Source organism: Ascaphus truei, chromosome 3 (assembly GCF_040206685.1).
Source record: "Ascaphus truei isolate aAscTru1 chromosome 3, aAscTru1.hap1, whole genome shotgun sequence".
Taxonomy (NCBI): Eukaryota; Metazoa; Chordata; class Amphibia; order Anura; family Ascaphidae; genus Ascaphus; species Ascaphus truei.
Window position 1 is genome coordinate 341,606,301 of NC_134485.1, and position 14,772 is coordinate 341,621,072.

General features: G+C 40.2%; 1 protein-coding gene across 1 annotated transcript in view; it reads left to right on the forward strand.

Moving 5' to 3' along the window:
- The window catches only part of VDR (vitamin D receptor), a 161,138-nt gene extending 148,820 nt beyond the window's left edge, over positions 1 to 12,318 (forward strand). Inside the window, exons 8-9 of the mRNA XM_075591684.1 lie at positions 3,189 to 3,305; positions 4,534 to 12,318. Of these exons, the coding sequence (XP_075447799.1) occupies positions 3,189 to 3,305; positions 4,534 to 4,793 (377 nt within the window). The 3' untranslated portion in view covers positions 4,794 to 12,318. The remainder of the gene's footprint in view (positions 1 to 3,188; positions 3,306 to 4,533) is intronic.
- Positions 12,319 to 14,772: the final 2,454 nt, after the last annotated feature.

Here is a 14,772-nt window from a genome sequence, read left to right on the forward strand (position 1 = left end):
CGGAATGGTCCCAGGTCACAGAGCGCCGTGTGGCCATCCGTCCACCAGCGTAACACTGGTACTAAGGGGGAGAGTATAACACTGCACTTAGGTTGGCTTAGGGCCTAGCTGGAGCCTAAGGGGCAAGGTCTAGGCCTAGTCCAGGAGGCACTGCTCCCTGGACACTTCCTGCTGTCTTGCCGCCTCCTCAAGCATTGAGCATGCTCGCTCTTTGTCCCAGAGGATATCCTGTTTCTCCAACAGCTCTAATCCCATTGGCTGGGACAGTCCCATGTGTGCAGTCCCTCCCCTGGAGGATTCTGGGACATGTAGTCCCGCTGCTGTGTATGCTGAGCCAAAACTAAAATGGCTGCCACACTCCTGACTGCTCATTATTGCCTCGCAGCACTGCGCATGCGCAGCTAGCAATATGGCCACCCCCGCACTCCCGATCGCACGGAGCTCCAGACGGACCAGCACAGTTCCCCCTTCACTGGAGGTAAGGAGGGGGACTCTGCTACATAATGTAAAGACATCTTACAGTACCTGTGTTGGAAGAGAGTCCATCTACATTCAAATGCATTATTTGTACCTAAACCATTACGGTCACATCCTTTCACCATACAGTAAATGGTTACTCTGTGCCACGTCACTCTTTTGTCTAGACGGTGACTAAGCTATTTGGGTTTGGAGTTTTCTATGACTAGTAAATTGTGAAGCAATAATGATACCTATAACATACCATTTTTACTGGCTTGATTACTTCAAATGTCCCTATCTGGGCAAATAAAGTGATAAATAAGGAAATTGTTAGCTAGGCAACTTACTGTATTTCAATTCATCACCAGCCCAAGAACTAGAGAACAGTTTACTGATAGTTTTTGCAAAAGTGCTTGCATAATAAATCAAGCTAATACTTTCAAGACTACACGTGTAGACACTGTTTGCTGTGGTTCAATTTCTGCAAATACTCCCACTCGTCTGATGAATCATTGTAGAGAGCAAACAACAACTTATTGCTGTTATACATTGTCCTCTGTCTGCTCTAATGCGTCCATATGTTCACTACAAATCACTTTGCTCTTCATATGGCTTTACAGTGATGTGAACTGTGCTATATAAAAATGCTATATACGTGTAGCCCTTGTTCCCCCGTACCAGGGAAGGAACTACCAATGCTGCTATTACCTGTTGGCAACCAGGAGGCCTGAGACTCCACCATTGGGAGCCCGGGGTGATTCTTGTTCGTCTCGGTGCAGCGCCTCCACCTGTAAGGGATCCCAACGTGGTGGGGATAGGCCCTTTACAGGGACAATAACAATAACACACACAGGCAGGTATATAACAACAACCTTTAGTGAATGCAGACCACAGTATAACAATGCCCCAACCTGATACCACCAGTGAGTGTCCCCCAAAGTACATAGGGTGCTTGGCACCCTGATGTCCTTTTCCCCCAATTTCAGGGCCCACCCAAAAGTGTAGGAGATAGCGCTATCCCGTGGAGTGTTGGTGCACTTAGTTGCGGTACCTGCCGCGTACTCCAGTACTCGGTGCGGCCGACTTAGCAACAGGGATCCGCCGATCCAGCGACGGCGTCTGCCTCCTCGTGGGGTGAATTCTGGTGTGGATAATATCACCGTACAGAGCCTCTTACAATGAAGATAGTCTGGTCTCAGACCACAGGCCGTAATCACCGCACGGCGTCCTCACTTTGTCCCTGACTCTAGACAGTACAATGGGGAAGCATCCCTATCTAAGGGGCCTTGTCTGTAGCAACCACAAGCTACTGTGAGTTGGAGCCTACCTGGAGCCTAAGGGGGGGGAGGGATATACTAGGCCTAGTCTCAGAGCCACTGGCTCTGAGACACTACCTGCTGGATCCAGCTCCCTCTTCCGACTGGCGTGGTCTCCTGAGCGCCAAAAATATCTATTCCCTGAGCGAGGAATCCTCGAGCCCTATTGGCTGTCATGGGCTATGTGGTGTGCAGCCCCAGGGGCTGCTGGCACTTGTAGTTCCCCAGCGCAACTATGGTGTAATGGCCGTGGCTCCTTGCTGCACTGCGCATGCGCCGGGTGTACAAATACGGCCACCGCAACTTGGGAACTTACTGCGCATGCGCAATCTGGTACTGCACATGCACGGCACAAAGAAAGATGGCAACACCCTCGCCGGAACACCGGCGACCCGCTCGCCTGTTGCCATCCCTGCAGAGACTGACAGCCATCCCCCTCACGCAGCCCTGAGGTAAGAGGGGGACCTGGCTACAAACGCAAAGGTCAAGGGGGTGCTTTTTAAGCCTCTGTTTATGACCTTGTCCAACAATGAAACAAAAAACTTACCCCTGGTGATCCTCATGTTTATTTCTTCTGTAAAGTGCAGGCATTTGAAGAGATTGTGAGTGTTACCTATCAAGGTCTCCCGGCTGCAAAACGGGGCAAAAGACCTAAATCAAAATATTCAGCAGTTGTCATTTTTTGTCCATAGGATTTTTCCCTATAATAACTCTGATGCAGACATTGCTCTAGTTTTGCTTTCCTCTTGCAGCCAGGAGATTTTGATTCATGTTATTTCACCCGTAATTTTGTATGTAATACATTGCAAGCCTCTGCATTTACGCTGCTTCTGGCAGCAACGTGTTGTAGTATGGAAAATATTTCACATCTACGGTATACTTGTCGAATTGGCTTCATGTTCTATTTATAGTCTATTTCATATTAAAGTCATTTATGAGATGTTGTTTCTTCCAGCAATGTAGGTGTGTGGGTTTTTTTAAGCTGCTGTGAACACTACTGTATGTGGGGGTGTCACTAAAGGAAAAATGTGCGTTCTTGGTCTTTAATTGCAATTTAGTTATTGTACTATTCACTAAAGCCATATTACAAGCGTTAAAGCAGTGATGAGGGTCTTTTTACCGCAGTGATGTGCTAATATTGTTTTTAACAGCAGTGTATGCAAATGCACATGCAAATATATGTAAATGAGAAATTAGCAGTTAATTACTTATTAAGATGATATTAAATAAACTCCCATACCTGGTGACATCAGGCTACCGACTACAGAGTGCCGGAGTGGCTTAAAGGGTTAATATGCAATATATGATGTCCACTGACAAATTGAAGGATTGAACAGCACAGATAAAACTAAATCTGCAATAAATGTGTTCCATTGTGCTACCTTGGTTTATTCTGTTATTTTTGCCTTTCAGCTGGCCATAATATGGAACTTTTGGAGCCTCTTGTTAAATTCCAAGTTGGCCTGAAGAAATTGAACCTTCATGAAGAAGAACATGTTCTCTTGATGGCCATTTGCATTCTTTCACCAGGCAAGTTGTCAAAAGAAAACAGTACTTTAGATCCCATTGTCGCCATTTCATTACTGAGGTAGCGGGCGTTATTCGAACACATCTCGGCGCCGATTTTGAGTTCTCTGCTGTTCCCCACACAGCATGAACGCGGCCAATCGCCCCAGGCACCCGCGCTTATCGCAGATGTTTTGTTTGAATTTCATGGATTCTGTTTCTTCGTTTGCAATAAAATGGATGAATTGTAATGTGTGCAGTACTGTGCTACTGTGCTACTGTGTCAATTTCATGTTTTTAAAAGCCAGAACACTAAAATGAACACTAAAATTCATTTTTCTGCTCTCGCCGCGCTCGCATCTTAGTGCGGGGAGGCTGGAATTCATCCCGCGGTTTCAAATCGGGATTCCGATGTATATGACGCGTGAAGTGTTCGAATAACGGCCGCTGCATCAGTAGTTACAATATTAGAGAATCGTTACAAATCTCCAGCAGTTAAAATGATTAAGAAGATTGGAAGAGTCATAATCATAGTCATCAGGCAATATTAGAGACAAGCTCTGTATCAGTAATAAATCCAATAATTCATATCGCTTTTCTCATCAACACAGGCAATAATCCAATAATGACTTGCTAGCAGATGTAGTCAAATAATACTCCAATAATGGGGAGGTACAGGGAAATACAACATAGGTTGGCCACACTGGTCAAAATAAATGAACAGTGGGACCCCAGCTAGTAATCCCAGGCATGATAACACTCCCCTGGAGCTAGACTAGATAACATCCATGGAAGAAAAATAATAAAGCGTACTCACACTTGGCAATGTTGCCGAAGTCCTGTGTTTAGCGTGCAGCTGCAAGATAGATACTGAAGGGTGTATCCCTGGAGGGGACGTGCAGGCAGTGCACTGCTTTGAGCTGCATATAGAAAAAAGATGTGACGGTGGCTGGATCCGGTGCAATAAAAATAAGCTTCTTTATTAAGGAGCCCCTAAAGGGCTGGGAGCCCGAAACGCGTTAGAGTACCTCTACAGTATCATGTGAACCCTGTTTGTCTTGTTTCTCAATAAAGAAGCTTATTTTTATTGCACCTGATCCAGCCACCGTCACATCTTTTTTCTATATGCACCTCTAAGCAGTGCACTGCCTGCACGTCCCCTCCAGGGATACACCCTTCATAATCATAGTCATAATGGTTGTTATTAATTTGATCATTGTTAATTTCTTTTTTTTTTGTGTGTGTTTTGCAGACCGCCCCGGTGTGCAGGACACTGCTCTGGTTGAAGCCATTCAGGATCGCCTCTCCTCCACTTTGCAGACATACATTCTTTGCAAACATCCACCCCCAGGAAGTCGGCTGTTGTACCCTAAAATGATCCAAAAGTTGGCCGATCTCCGCAGCTTAAATGAGGAACATTCCAAGCAGTACCGCTGCCTCTCCTTCCAGCCAGAGAACAGCATGCAGCTCACTCCACTCGTGCTGGAAGTGTTTGGCAATGAAATCTCTTGAATTGACTTGTGACTTTCATTTGAATAGGAAGTGTGAGTAAATCGGAAGTATCCAGAGAAATTACTAAGTTGGGCCTTAATTTCGTCTGTTTTCTGTTGCGGGAAATGGCGGTGACAGTAAATCTTTAGGGAGTGTAAAATATATATATTTTTTGTATGTAAATAAGAGGGACATTACAATGACGTTTTTCAGGGAAAGTGTTAAAACAGGAACAGCGTGCCAGTCCTTCACTTTCTAAAACTGATGTCCCAGCCGTTCCTGTATCATAATATTTAAAAATACAAAGCAGTTGTACTCACAGCCACTACTAAATAAGATGGTGAGTATTTTGGTCTGTTGAAGAACCGGGCTGACTTTGATGGCTGCTCTGCACAAATATTTTTCTCTACCGCCACCAAAAGGAGCCTCACAGTGAGCTTCTTAATGGGAGTCTGAACTTGAGTCAGGCACACATGTTGCAGTAGACCCTCTGAATATAGATTTCTAGGAACCAGACCACAGTAGACTCAAGTATGGAATTCCATAAATATATTGGTGTTTAGTGGCCCTTCTTTTTAATTGTTGAATTGCAGTGTAAGTCTAATTTAGTAATGAATTCAAATATGTTATTGTTTTCTGTGTAAATAATACAGGATCAGCTGACTTTGTATGCTTTTAAGGCCAATAACCTTATTTTGAACTCCTAAGCAGAATATGTAGCCCAGTGCTGCGAATTTGTGGCATTTCCCAAAGTCAGGTCTAGCAGACATCATAAGGCTATTTTCTGTAAAATAAAACAAAACCCTTTATTCCTTTTGTTCATATTTTGCTTGAGATAACATTAATTGTGTTAAGACTTAGAGGAAGATGCTGGCACTTATACATGTATATTTACTCTTCAAAATCATCTTTCATATTTTGGTTGGTATTTAAAAAGCCGAAATACCTTAACTTGTCAATTGAAATGTATAAAACGAAATCTAGATTGGTGTTAAAGCTGCTGTAAAATAGATTCGGGTTTTGAGTGGCTCTGTTGCCGTCAAATAAAAATCTGATGTGCTGCTGCTTTTTAATACCTCCTTTTTCAGCTGGAGACAAGCTGGCCTAGGGTTGTCAGGTGTCCAGTATTTGGATACTCTGTCCAGTAAAAAATGAGGTACTGTAATACTGGACATGTATGTGTCCGGTATTTTCCTCCCTGGACATAGTGACCTGATGCACCTTTTACCATAGAGTCCAGTATTTTTGGAGAAGCCACCTGGCAACCCTATATGCTGCTGGGGGCGCTGTATTGCAATGTTGCAGGGCTGTCGCACTGTGAAAGAGTTTGAAGTAGTTAGATTGAATACAAAATACAGAATTCTAGATATATTGAAGACCACATTCTCTTTACATTTTGCTACCTTAATCTTGCGACATTAAATGGTGGGCGCTAATTTATATTTAGAGTTTTTTTTTCTTCTTTAAAATACATACTTTGGTTATGTTAATCCACGCAAGGTAAATTAATATATTTCTTGTACTTGAACTGTTTGTCCAAAGTCTGCAATCTATTTTTAAACTACTGTACAGTAATTGTCTGGGTAATTGCAAACGAGCAAGAGACTTTCTTTGTTATTTGATGTTTACCCGTTACAATTGGTTCTTCTGGAAAGCTTGTAATTCTCTGTTATAGTAACAATGGTGTCTTTAAAATATGGTTTCCTGATTTGTTGTGCCGATCATGAATGTAACCTTCTGCACATGTCCATCCGAATGTGATGCTGCCTCACGAAATGTCTTGTAACTCATTAGCTGCCGGTCTGTTTTATAATATAAATGTCTCCCAAAATCTACCAAAGAGAATTATCAGACCAAAAAAAGCAAAAGCAAAACAGACACTTCAGCGGACTTGTGAGAAAAAAAAGAATAAAAGATTATTGCGAACAGATCATTTGAATTCAACTTGTATTCTTATTTTCTCACAAGTCCTCCATATTGCCTGTTTTTGCTTTAACTTTGCTTTTTTAGCCTGAAAACCACTTCATAGTGGATTAGAGAGCACACATGGCCGTTTCCGCAGGTTGTTGTGAGTGCTCCCAACCGGCCTTACCTATAGGGAATTATCAGCCATAGTCTACACATTTTGAAAGTAGGCATCTCAGACCCTCCAGCCCTTCAAACTCCAGAGAGGCTAAGATAATCGAGCTTTAAAACACAGTTTGTTATCATTAAACCCCCAGAACTGAACATGGTCCATCTCTTTATACTCTGCTGAAAAACAGCTGTTTCTCTAATAGCGGCTCTGCAGAGAAGTGGGCTGAATCATGGTACAGTATGTATGCTTCGTTCTTTTAAAATCTGACCACCCAAAGCACTTGCATGGGTCAGCATCCACTTATCCTTTCTCAGCTCAGGCTCGATGTATACGAAATGGGAAATGTAGACAAGTGGTATTTAAACGTGGGTGGTGAGAGAAGGAAACATAATGGTAATAACATAATGGTATTAACTATCATTAACGTCACTCTCAATAGAGTATATTTGTTTGAAAAAAAAACAGTACATATAAAAAAAAGTATGTAAAATTGAATGCATCTGAAAGGATCTATGCTTGAAGCAATTACAATCCTAAATATAACCTTGTTTAAAGCAGTTAGTTTTCTAGTTTCTCATCTTCCTGCTTTAGATTTCTGATATGATTATCAGCATGTCATTTTATAGAGCAAGAACTGCATAACAAAGTATTTAATGCAACTATTATCAATAAGACATACCGAGGACTTTCAGCATGTTGGGAGGTTTCCAATTTATTTATAAATGGTTTTTAAAACGCTAGATTCTGCAAAACTTTTGTTGTTGGAACGCTGTTGCGCATAGTATTTGCATTGAATTACACGACGCTACAGCCATAGTGGGTCAATAAAAACTAATGTGTTGGGGTTTGCAAAAAAAAGATGTTTCATGTACTGTATGTTTCATTTTAAAGCAGCAGCTCATGTTCCAAGTCCTATTGAGTGTAAACCTACAATTCTAAGCTACTTGAGTTCTTACCAGCTGAGGGTACTGTAACACGTTGATAAGTTGCAAGCCTCCTGTGGCAGCGCATAGATTGAGAATCAGTATCCCTTAAATCCCATTACTTGAGACAATCAATATTTATAAATAATGCTATAACCTCTCTTAGTCTACCATAAATGCCACCTAACTGTGGTGAGAAAATCTAATATAGAGGAAAGTCACAGCTGTCTTCACACACCATCTACCCTGATGACCTGGCAAATATCTGTAATAATCTGTTAAAGTTAACCTGTGATACTGTATTCAGTACGCAGTTTTATTACTGACACCTTTCATTTTTATGCTGAACTCCATAGAAAGTATTATTTTTGTATATTGTAATGTTACTTTTAAAGAGACAAAAATAAAGTGGATATTTTTTATATTATTTTTCTATTTGAGAAGAAATGCACCTTCAGAGGGCTGCCAAACCTTTTGCTGATACATGATTCCTCAAGGTGTTCTAAACACTAACTTGTTCTGTTAAACACACAACATGTAAATAAAAGACCAAAAGCTGGAACTGCATCATACAGTATGAAACAAAGCTAATGTCCTATGTTTGTCCACTTGAGGGCAGCATAAACCCCCAAAGGAACATGGACCTTGTGTTTTGAATGTCACTACAATAGTGCTAACCTACAGTAACTTCACACCATTGTGATCTTGTAGTCCTACCATGATTATCCAGATTGACATTTTTGCACAGAAATTAAATACTTTTGCGAACCAGAATGAAACGAGATTATCTAGAAAACTAGGAATGGATCACAACCTTGAGGGGGCATGATGATGGGCTAACATTATTGTCACCATGCACTCCTGCTGCATCAACATTTAAAGATGCCGACCTACAGATGCAGCCACGAGAATCTGAACACTTGCCTTGGAAAATCTGGGGCAATTTCCCAGTAATGCTGCAACATATCTGTGACATTTCTGCAGACAGACTAATGACCCATCAGATGAACAAAGCGGGGGTCCCTGTGGGGGTCAAACTGCAGAAATGTCACAGAAATGTTGCAGCATTACTGGGAGATTACCCCAGATTTTCCAAGGCAAGTGTTCGGATACTCGTGGCTGCATTTGTACTTCACAACACGTTGGTATACCGTGAAAGCTCAATACTATTTGTTCCATCATTCATTAACACATTATGTTACAGAATATACACAACATACTGCTTTTCTTAGGAAGTCACATTCCATTGTTCCAAACCTCGGTCATCAAGGTAGTAAAGCAGAAAATCACAGGTGTGGCCATTTTTAGTTCCAGCAAATTATTCTTGAGTATATCTCCAGAGAAGAGCTACTGGCTTATTTCACAATGAGCTGTGGTAAGAATGATAATAGAAAAGTAAAGGCAATTTTAGGGTGAAAATGGAAACTAAAGCTTTTTATGAAGGAGAAGGTGTGTCATTCACTCTTCTTGCCTAACGGGACATACACATAAACGTGGCTTCCATTCACAGATCATTTCCAGGTCCACAGTGTTTCTTTTGTGTAGTGCAATTCCCCCTTTGTGTAGTGCAATTATAATGGGTGTCTCGGCAGTAACTATTGGAGATGGTAAACGCGTTTTACTTAAACCTTCTTGTTTACTAGGACGTTTTAAGATATACCCACTGTACACACCTGCATTCATATTTTATGACATGGGTGATGTGAACAGGAACTGCTGCTTTCATTACGGCCACACAATTTATTGTGGGTCAGAACTGTTTTAACCCTGCCATAACCAGTGCGTTATCAAATATTCCATATAACACCTTCAGAGCTGGGATCCATTGGCTTTATCAGGCTGTAAATACAGGACCTTGCTTTATTGCTTTTCCTTTTTGAATTAGTGATAGAATCATACAGTCTATTAACCTGCTGGCAGGATTTGAATATCACTGTAACTATGTATTTGCAACCTGCTCTATACTGTGCCTTTCAGTTATTTAACCCCATGTGTGCCAGCAGATCAGGCAAATACATTTGAAAGTGTTCTATGCTCTTCTGGCCCTCTTGTGGGTTAATGCAGTGCAATTTCAAAACCTGGTTTCATTTTCACTGGTCATTGGGCAAATCCACCATTAATTTGCTTTGTGTTTTTGGTCCCTTATCTGATGCATGGATTGCAGAATACTAAATCACCACCATATGCCTTACAACTCAATTTAATTTAGCATTTCCTTACATTTATTCTTGAGCTAGAAGTCACATGGGAACAAATGTTGTATTTATTAGATGCCACACTGGGTTGTTGAACTATTTCAGGTTATACAAATAGGTACGTTTTCAATATAAAGTACATAAAAGCTGGTAAATATCCATCATAAGTCCTATTCACTCTCATGGGCAAAACATTATACATACTATTGTGGCACTTTCTTTATAGGAATTCACACAAACATTGTTGTATTTGGTGTTGCAGCTGTATATTTCTTACTATGAATTACTTAATGTGAATTACTTAATTGTAACATGTTTTTTATTGGCTTTTGTAAGAATAGGGTACTAATGGAGTCCAATGCTCTTTTTACATGTATGGTTTTGAAATGTAGGCTTGTTTTTTTAATGAAACGCGCATATATTTATACACATGCAACATTTAAATCAAACAAGATCATATTCATAATCCAGAAAAAAAGTAAAAGCCAGGAACATGACCTCTGTAAATCCAGGACATACTCGAAAACAAGATGCACAATTCAGTACATCTCCCCAAAACAAAACATAAAAAACATTTTCAATTAATAAAGTACTGAAAATCATAATGGGTGGTTTGTTCAGTTTTAAATGAAGTGATCTGATGCTGTATATAGATGTAGCCAGCTTAATTGTTTCCTACGTTGTAATATGGTGCGTGCCCCATTACTGCCATTAACTCCTGTGGAAGCTCTGTGATATTTTACGGTTTAATGGAATATGTCATGTTATCACTAGGAACAATGAAGCTGCCAACATCTGTGTATTACAAGGCTATTCAAATATTTTTGTTTACAGCGCTTATATCTAGATGTGTAGTACATTTATTCTCTTAGGTCCCTATTCTGTATGATGTAAAACCATATTCCTAGTGCTGAAGAAGAGTTTAGCTCTAGTTAAATGAATGGGACGAAAATCACTTTTTAACCGTTACACTTGTAAAGGTAAAAACTAAGCGCAGAATGTTGGCGGTGGGGGAAATGCATAATATGCATAACAAGTAAATATTGAAATATTGAGCACGTTTGTTGTAAAGCAACAGCAATACTGATCTGTCCTGCTCTGTTTTATTAGCAGAGAAGAGACATATAATAATGACTATTAAGTCAAGTGACTTTCAAGCTGGAGCCCGATCTGGCTCTGTGTAGCACTGTAGCATTGTACCGTCCTGGATTTTAAGATGTTCCGATTTCTGTTTTGTATTCTAGTTGAAAAAGGCCTGCGTGCAGTCTAAACACATGACATCTGTATTCAAACACTACATTAAAAATTGGATTCTAAAATATACATGTATTCCTTAGAACAGGGGTGCGCAAAGTTTTTGGTGTGCGTCCCCCTGCCTGGGAGCCCCAGCGTTCGCATCACCACTTGGCTAGAACACGGCATCAGTGGTCATTTGACGCGCGTTCTCATGGCAATGCGTCACGTCACATGACCTCTGATGTCGCGTTGCCGAAGACCCGGCTGGCAGCAGGTTAGGGACGTTACAGAGGCCTTTCGCCTCCCCGGCATTTAATTTAAATGCCTTGGGGTAGGGCGCAGGGCATCTGTAACCGCCGCGCCCTACCCCCCCCTAGAAAATCTTGCACCCCCCTGCCTTAGAACATACACAAATTATATGGCAACATGGGCCAATCAGTAAGGGTTACATGACCATTTGCGGGAAACCATATCTTTTCCCTAAACTGAATGCATAAAGTGGCAAGAGCACATTGTAGCACACGTAATGCAGAGGTTTGCGGACAAAGATATGCTGAGAAATGATGACACAAGAATAGTCCTCAAAGATGGGTGGGTTCGGATATGAATTATCACAATTCAATAAATAAAGTTTCTTATAGACTATTCTTTTAGGTAGATGGTTCTTTGTTTATAAATTAAAATAGTTAAAAAAAACTGCAAAAAAAATAATAATAATTTAAATAGTGTGCTTAAACCTCTTGGGGATTTGCAGTTATATTGAGAGAATATATGTACTTTTACTAAAACTGACTAAGATAAATATATATATATATATATATATATATATATATATATATATATATATATATAAATACTTTTTTGTGCTGCTTTGTATAGTATAGATTGTAAAGTTATGCACTTTATACATGGATGATTAAAAAAAAAAAAAAGAACATCTATTTTAATGATGGCTAGGAAGATTGCTTCTTTCAGCTTTTGAGACTTTTAATGGTTAAAGTATATATTTCAATGTGAAACCTTCTTTCAGAATCGTATCGATATATTTGCAAAAGGGAATCGGATAACATTATCTGTATCATGCTGTAGTTAATAAAATGTGTTTTGCTTTGTGACTCTTCTAATGCTTCTTATTTATTGTCTTTAGAATTAACGTTTCTCAACTGTTCTATTTTCTGTTCCGTGTAACATGGGGAAAAGAACACTCCATTTCCTCCATCGGTTCTGCCGCGGGTGCACAGCCTTTCACAGCAACTGGGGATCACATGCAAAGGCGAAAAAAGGCGTCGGCACTCCAGTGGACTTGTGAATATAGTTGTAGAGGTTTATTGTGGGATTGACGTGTCATTCCTGCTTGACAAAGGTCCGAAGCAGGACTGAAACGTCGATCCCTCGATAAACCTACATCTAAAGTATATTCACATGTCCACCGGAGTGCTGTCCCCTTTTTTGCCTTTGTCATTTTCTATTCCCACATCTCTAATAAGAGGTGCAGTATCAGAGTTTTTTTCTTACCATAATGTTTTTACCACGTCTGCCGGTAGCCCAAATTCTGCAGATCCGTGTTTTCATCTCAGCCACAACTTACTGTACATTTGAATGTGTATAAAATAGAAAGGATCCAATGAGTGTTTAACCCCCACTGTGTTAGAGGGACTTAAGTCTCATTACTCTGGCTGCACGGTACTGAAAGGGTTAACATTGCATTTTGCTCATTACATACTGTATAGGAGGTTAATTAGTATGATTGACCACCTTCAAGGCTGGACAGGTTTCATAGGCTAGGACTGAAAGTCCCTTCATTCTATGCCCATCACCTTCAACTTAATAGAGCAGCAGAGAATGGGTAAAAAGTCCAAATGGACAGATTTACTGATTGAGGCAGGAAGCTTTACCCTCATTATCTACATTGTCAATGGAGCACAACTGCTTGTCTGGCTTAAAGTGCTTAATGAATGACTACAGTATCACACTAACATGATCTTTATATAACATTATTTCACTAACATGATCAGGTGACCCACATGGATAGTTTATATAGCAGTGTGTACAGTACTTGCAATCCCTTTATAGCACTTAATCCTTCTCTTTGCATAGCAACGTGTTGTGTTTTGGGCCCTACCAACTGTGTGAAGGCTACATATAATTACATTATTTGTGACCATAGTCCTGTTACCTTAAAGCTGCAGTTCAGGCAATATCCTGCATGTGTGTTTTTTTTTTTAATAAATCAGTTCTGTAGTAAGAAAAAATACTTTTAGCATTTTCTGTTTTAAAAAAATAACTTTGAAAGACCAATTTTCTTGTATTCTATTTTAACAAGCATGCTTGTTCCTATAGCAACGATTTACATTCCCCATATTTAAAGATGTTGCCAAACTTTGCCAATCAATAGACGGAGAACGAATTGACCGGCAGCTATGCAGTTCTTTAGGTAATTAGAGATTGCCCACATGAAACTATTGAAGTAAAAAAATACATTAAAAAAAAAAAAAGACTGAACTGCAGCTTTAAGTAGCATGAATAAACAGCATTGAAAGTGTATTCACACAACCTCTGGACATAAAAAGGTTCGGTACACTAAGGAAAATACTGATATAGACCAAAAACAGAGAAAGAAAGACCCTAATTAATGTAGATGCATGCAGTGTTTGGAAAAAAAAAAAGGAATCTGACAGATAGTTAAAATGTATATAACAAGAGACAGGGGTGCCCAATGCTACATCCCATTGACAAAATCTCTTGTTATATACAATTGCCACGCTCAGTAGCTCTCTTGTCGACATAAATATATATTCATGATGTGGTTGGTGTGGGAGTTTGAGCTAGCTGGGAATGTGTGTTAATCAATTTCTGACTAATAGCAGTTGTTTGGAGGCTGGTGGCACCTCCCCCCAGAGCTCACTCCTCCTTCACCTTTTTAACTTGGAGGTCTTTTCATTTTGCTTCAGAAACAGGACCTATAATGGTTGTTCCCCTCTTACAGAGGTAAAAGGAAGTGTTCACAGTGTAGTGTAGGACCTGCATTAATTTGTTTATACTGTGGCGTTGGTCTGTAGGCTTATGACGCTTTGGACAAAGGGTTAACTAAATAACCAAGTATTTAATATTATTATTGAAGTATTTAACTTTATACTTTTCACCATATATGTTTTGTCAATGGGATGTAGCATTGGGCACCCTGTCTCTTGTTATATACAATTGTCACGCTCAGTAGCTCTCTTGTTGACATAAATATATATTCATGATGTGGTGGGTGTGGGAGTTTGAGCTAGCTGGGAATGTGTGTTAGATAGTTAAAATGTAACTTTTAATTGATAAAGAAATAAGATACATGGGTCATAAGAACCTTGAAGGATTTTACACTGCACTCCGTAATATCCTATCAAGGGGCAGGGTATACTGCACCCGGTACTACACTGCAGCATCAACAGTCACTGACAGCTGCCCTGGTTATTTGGAACACTAACTGCATTGATATGCTCTCAAACGTCTCTTCTCCCTAGAGAACTTTCCATCATGTGTGCATAAGCATGGTCGCTGGTGGCATTTCACCCTTAGCTTGCACA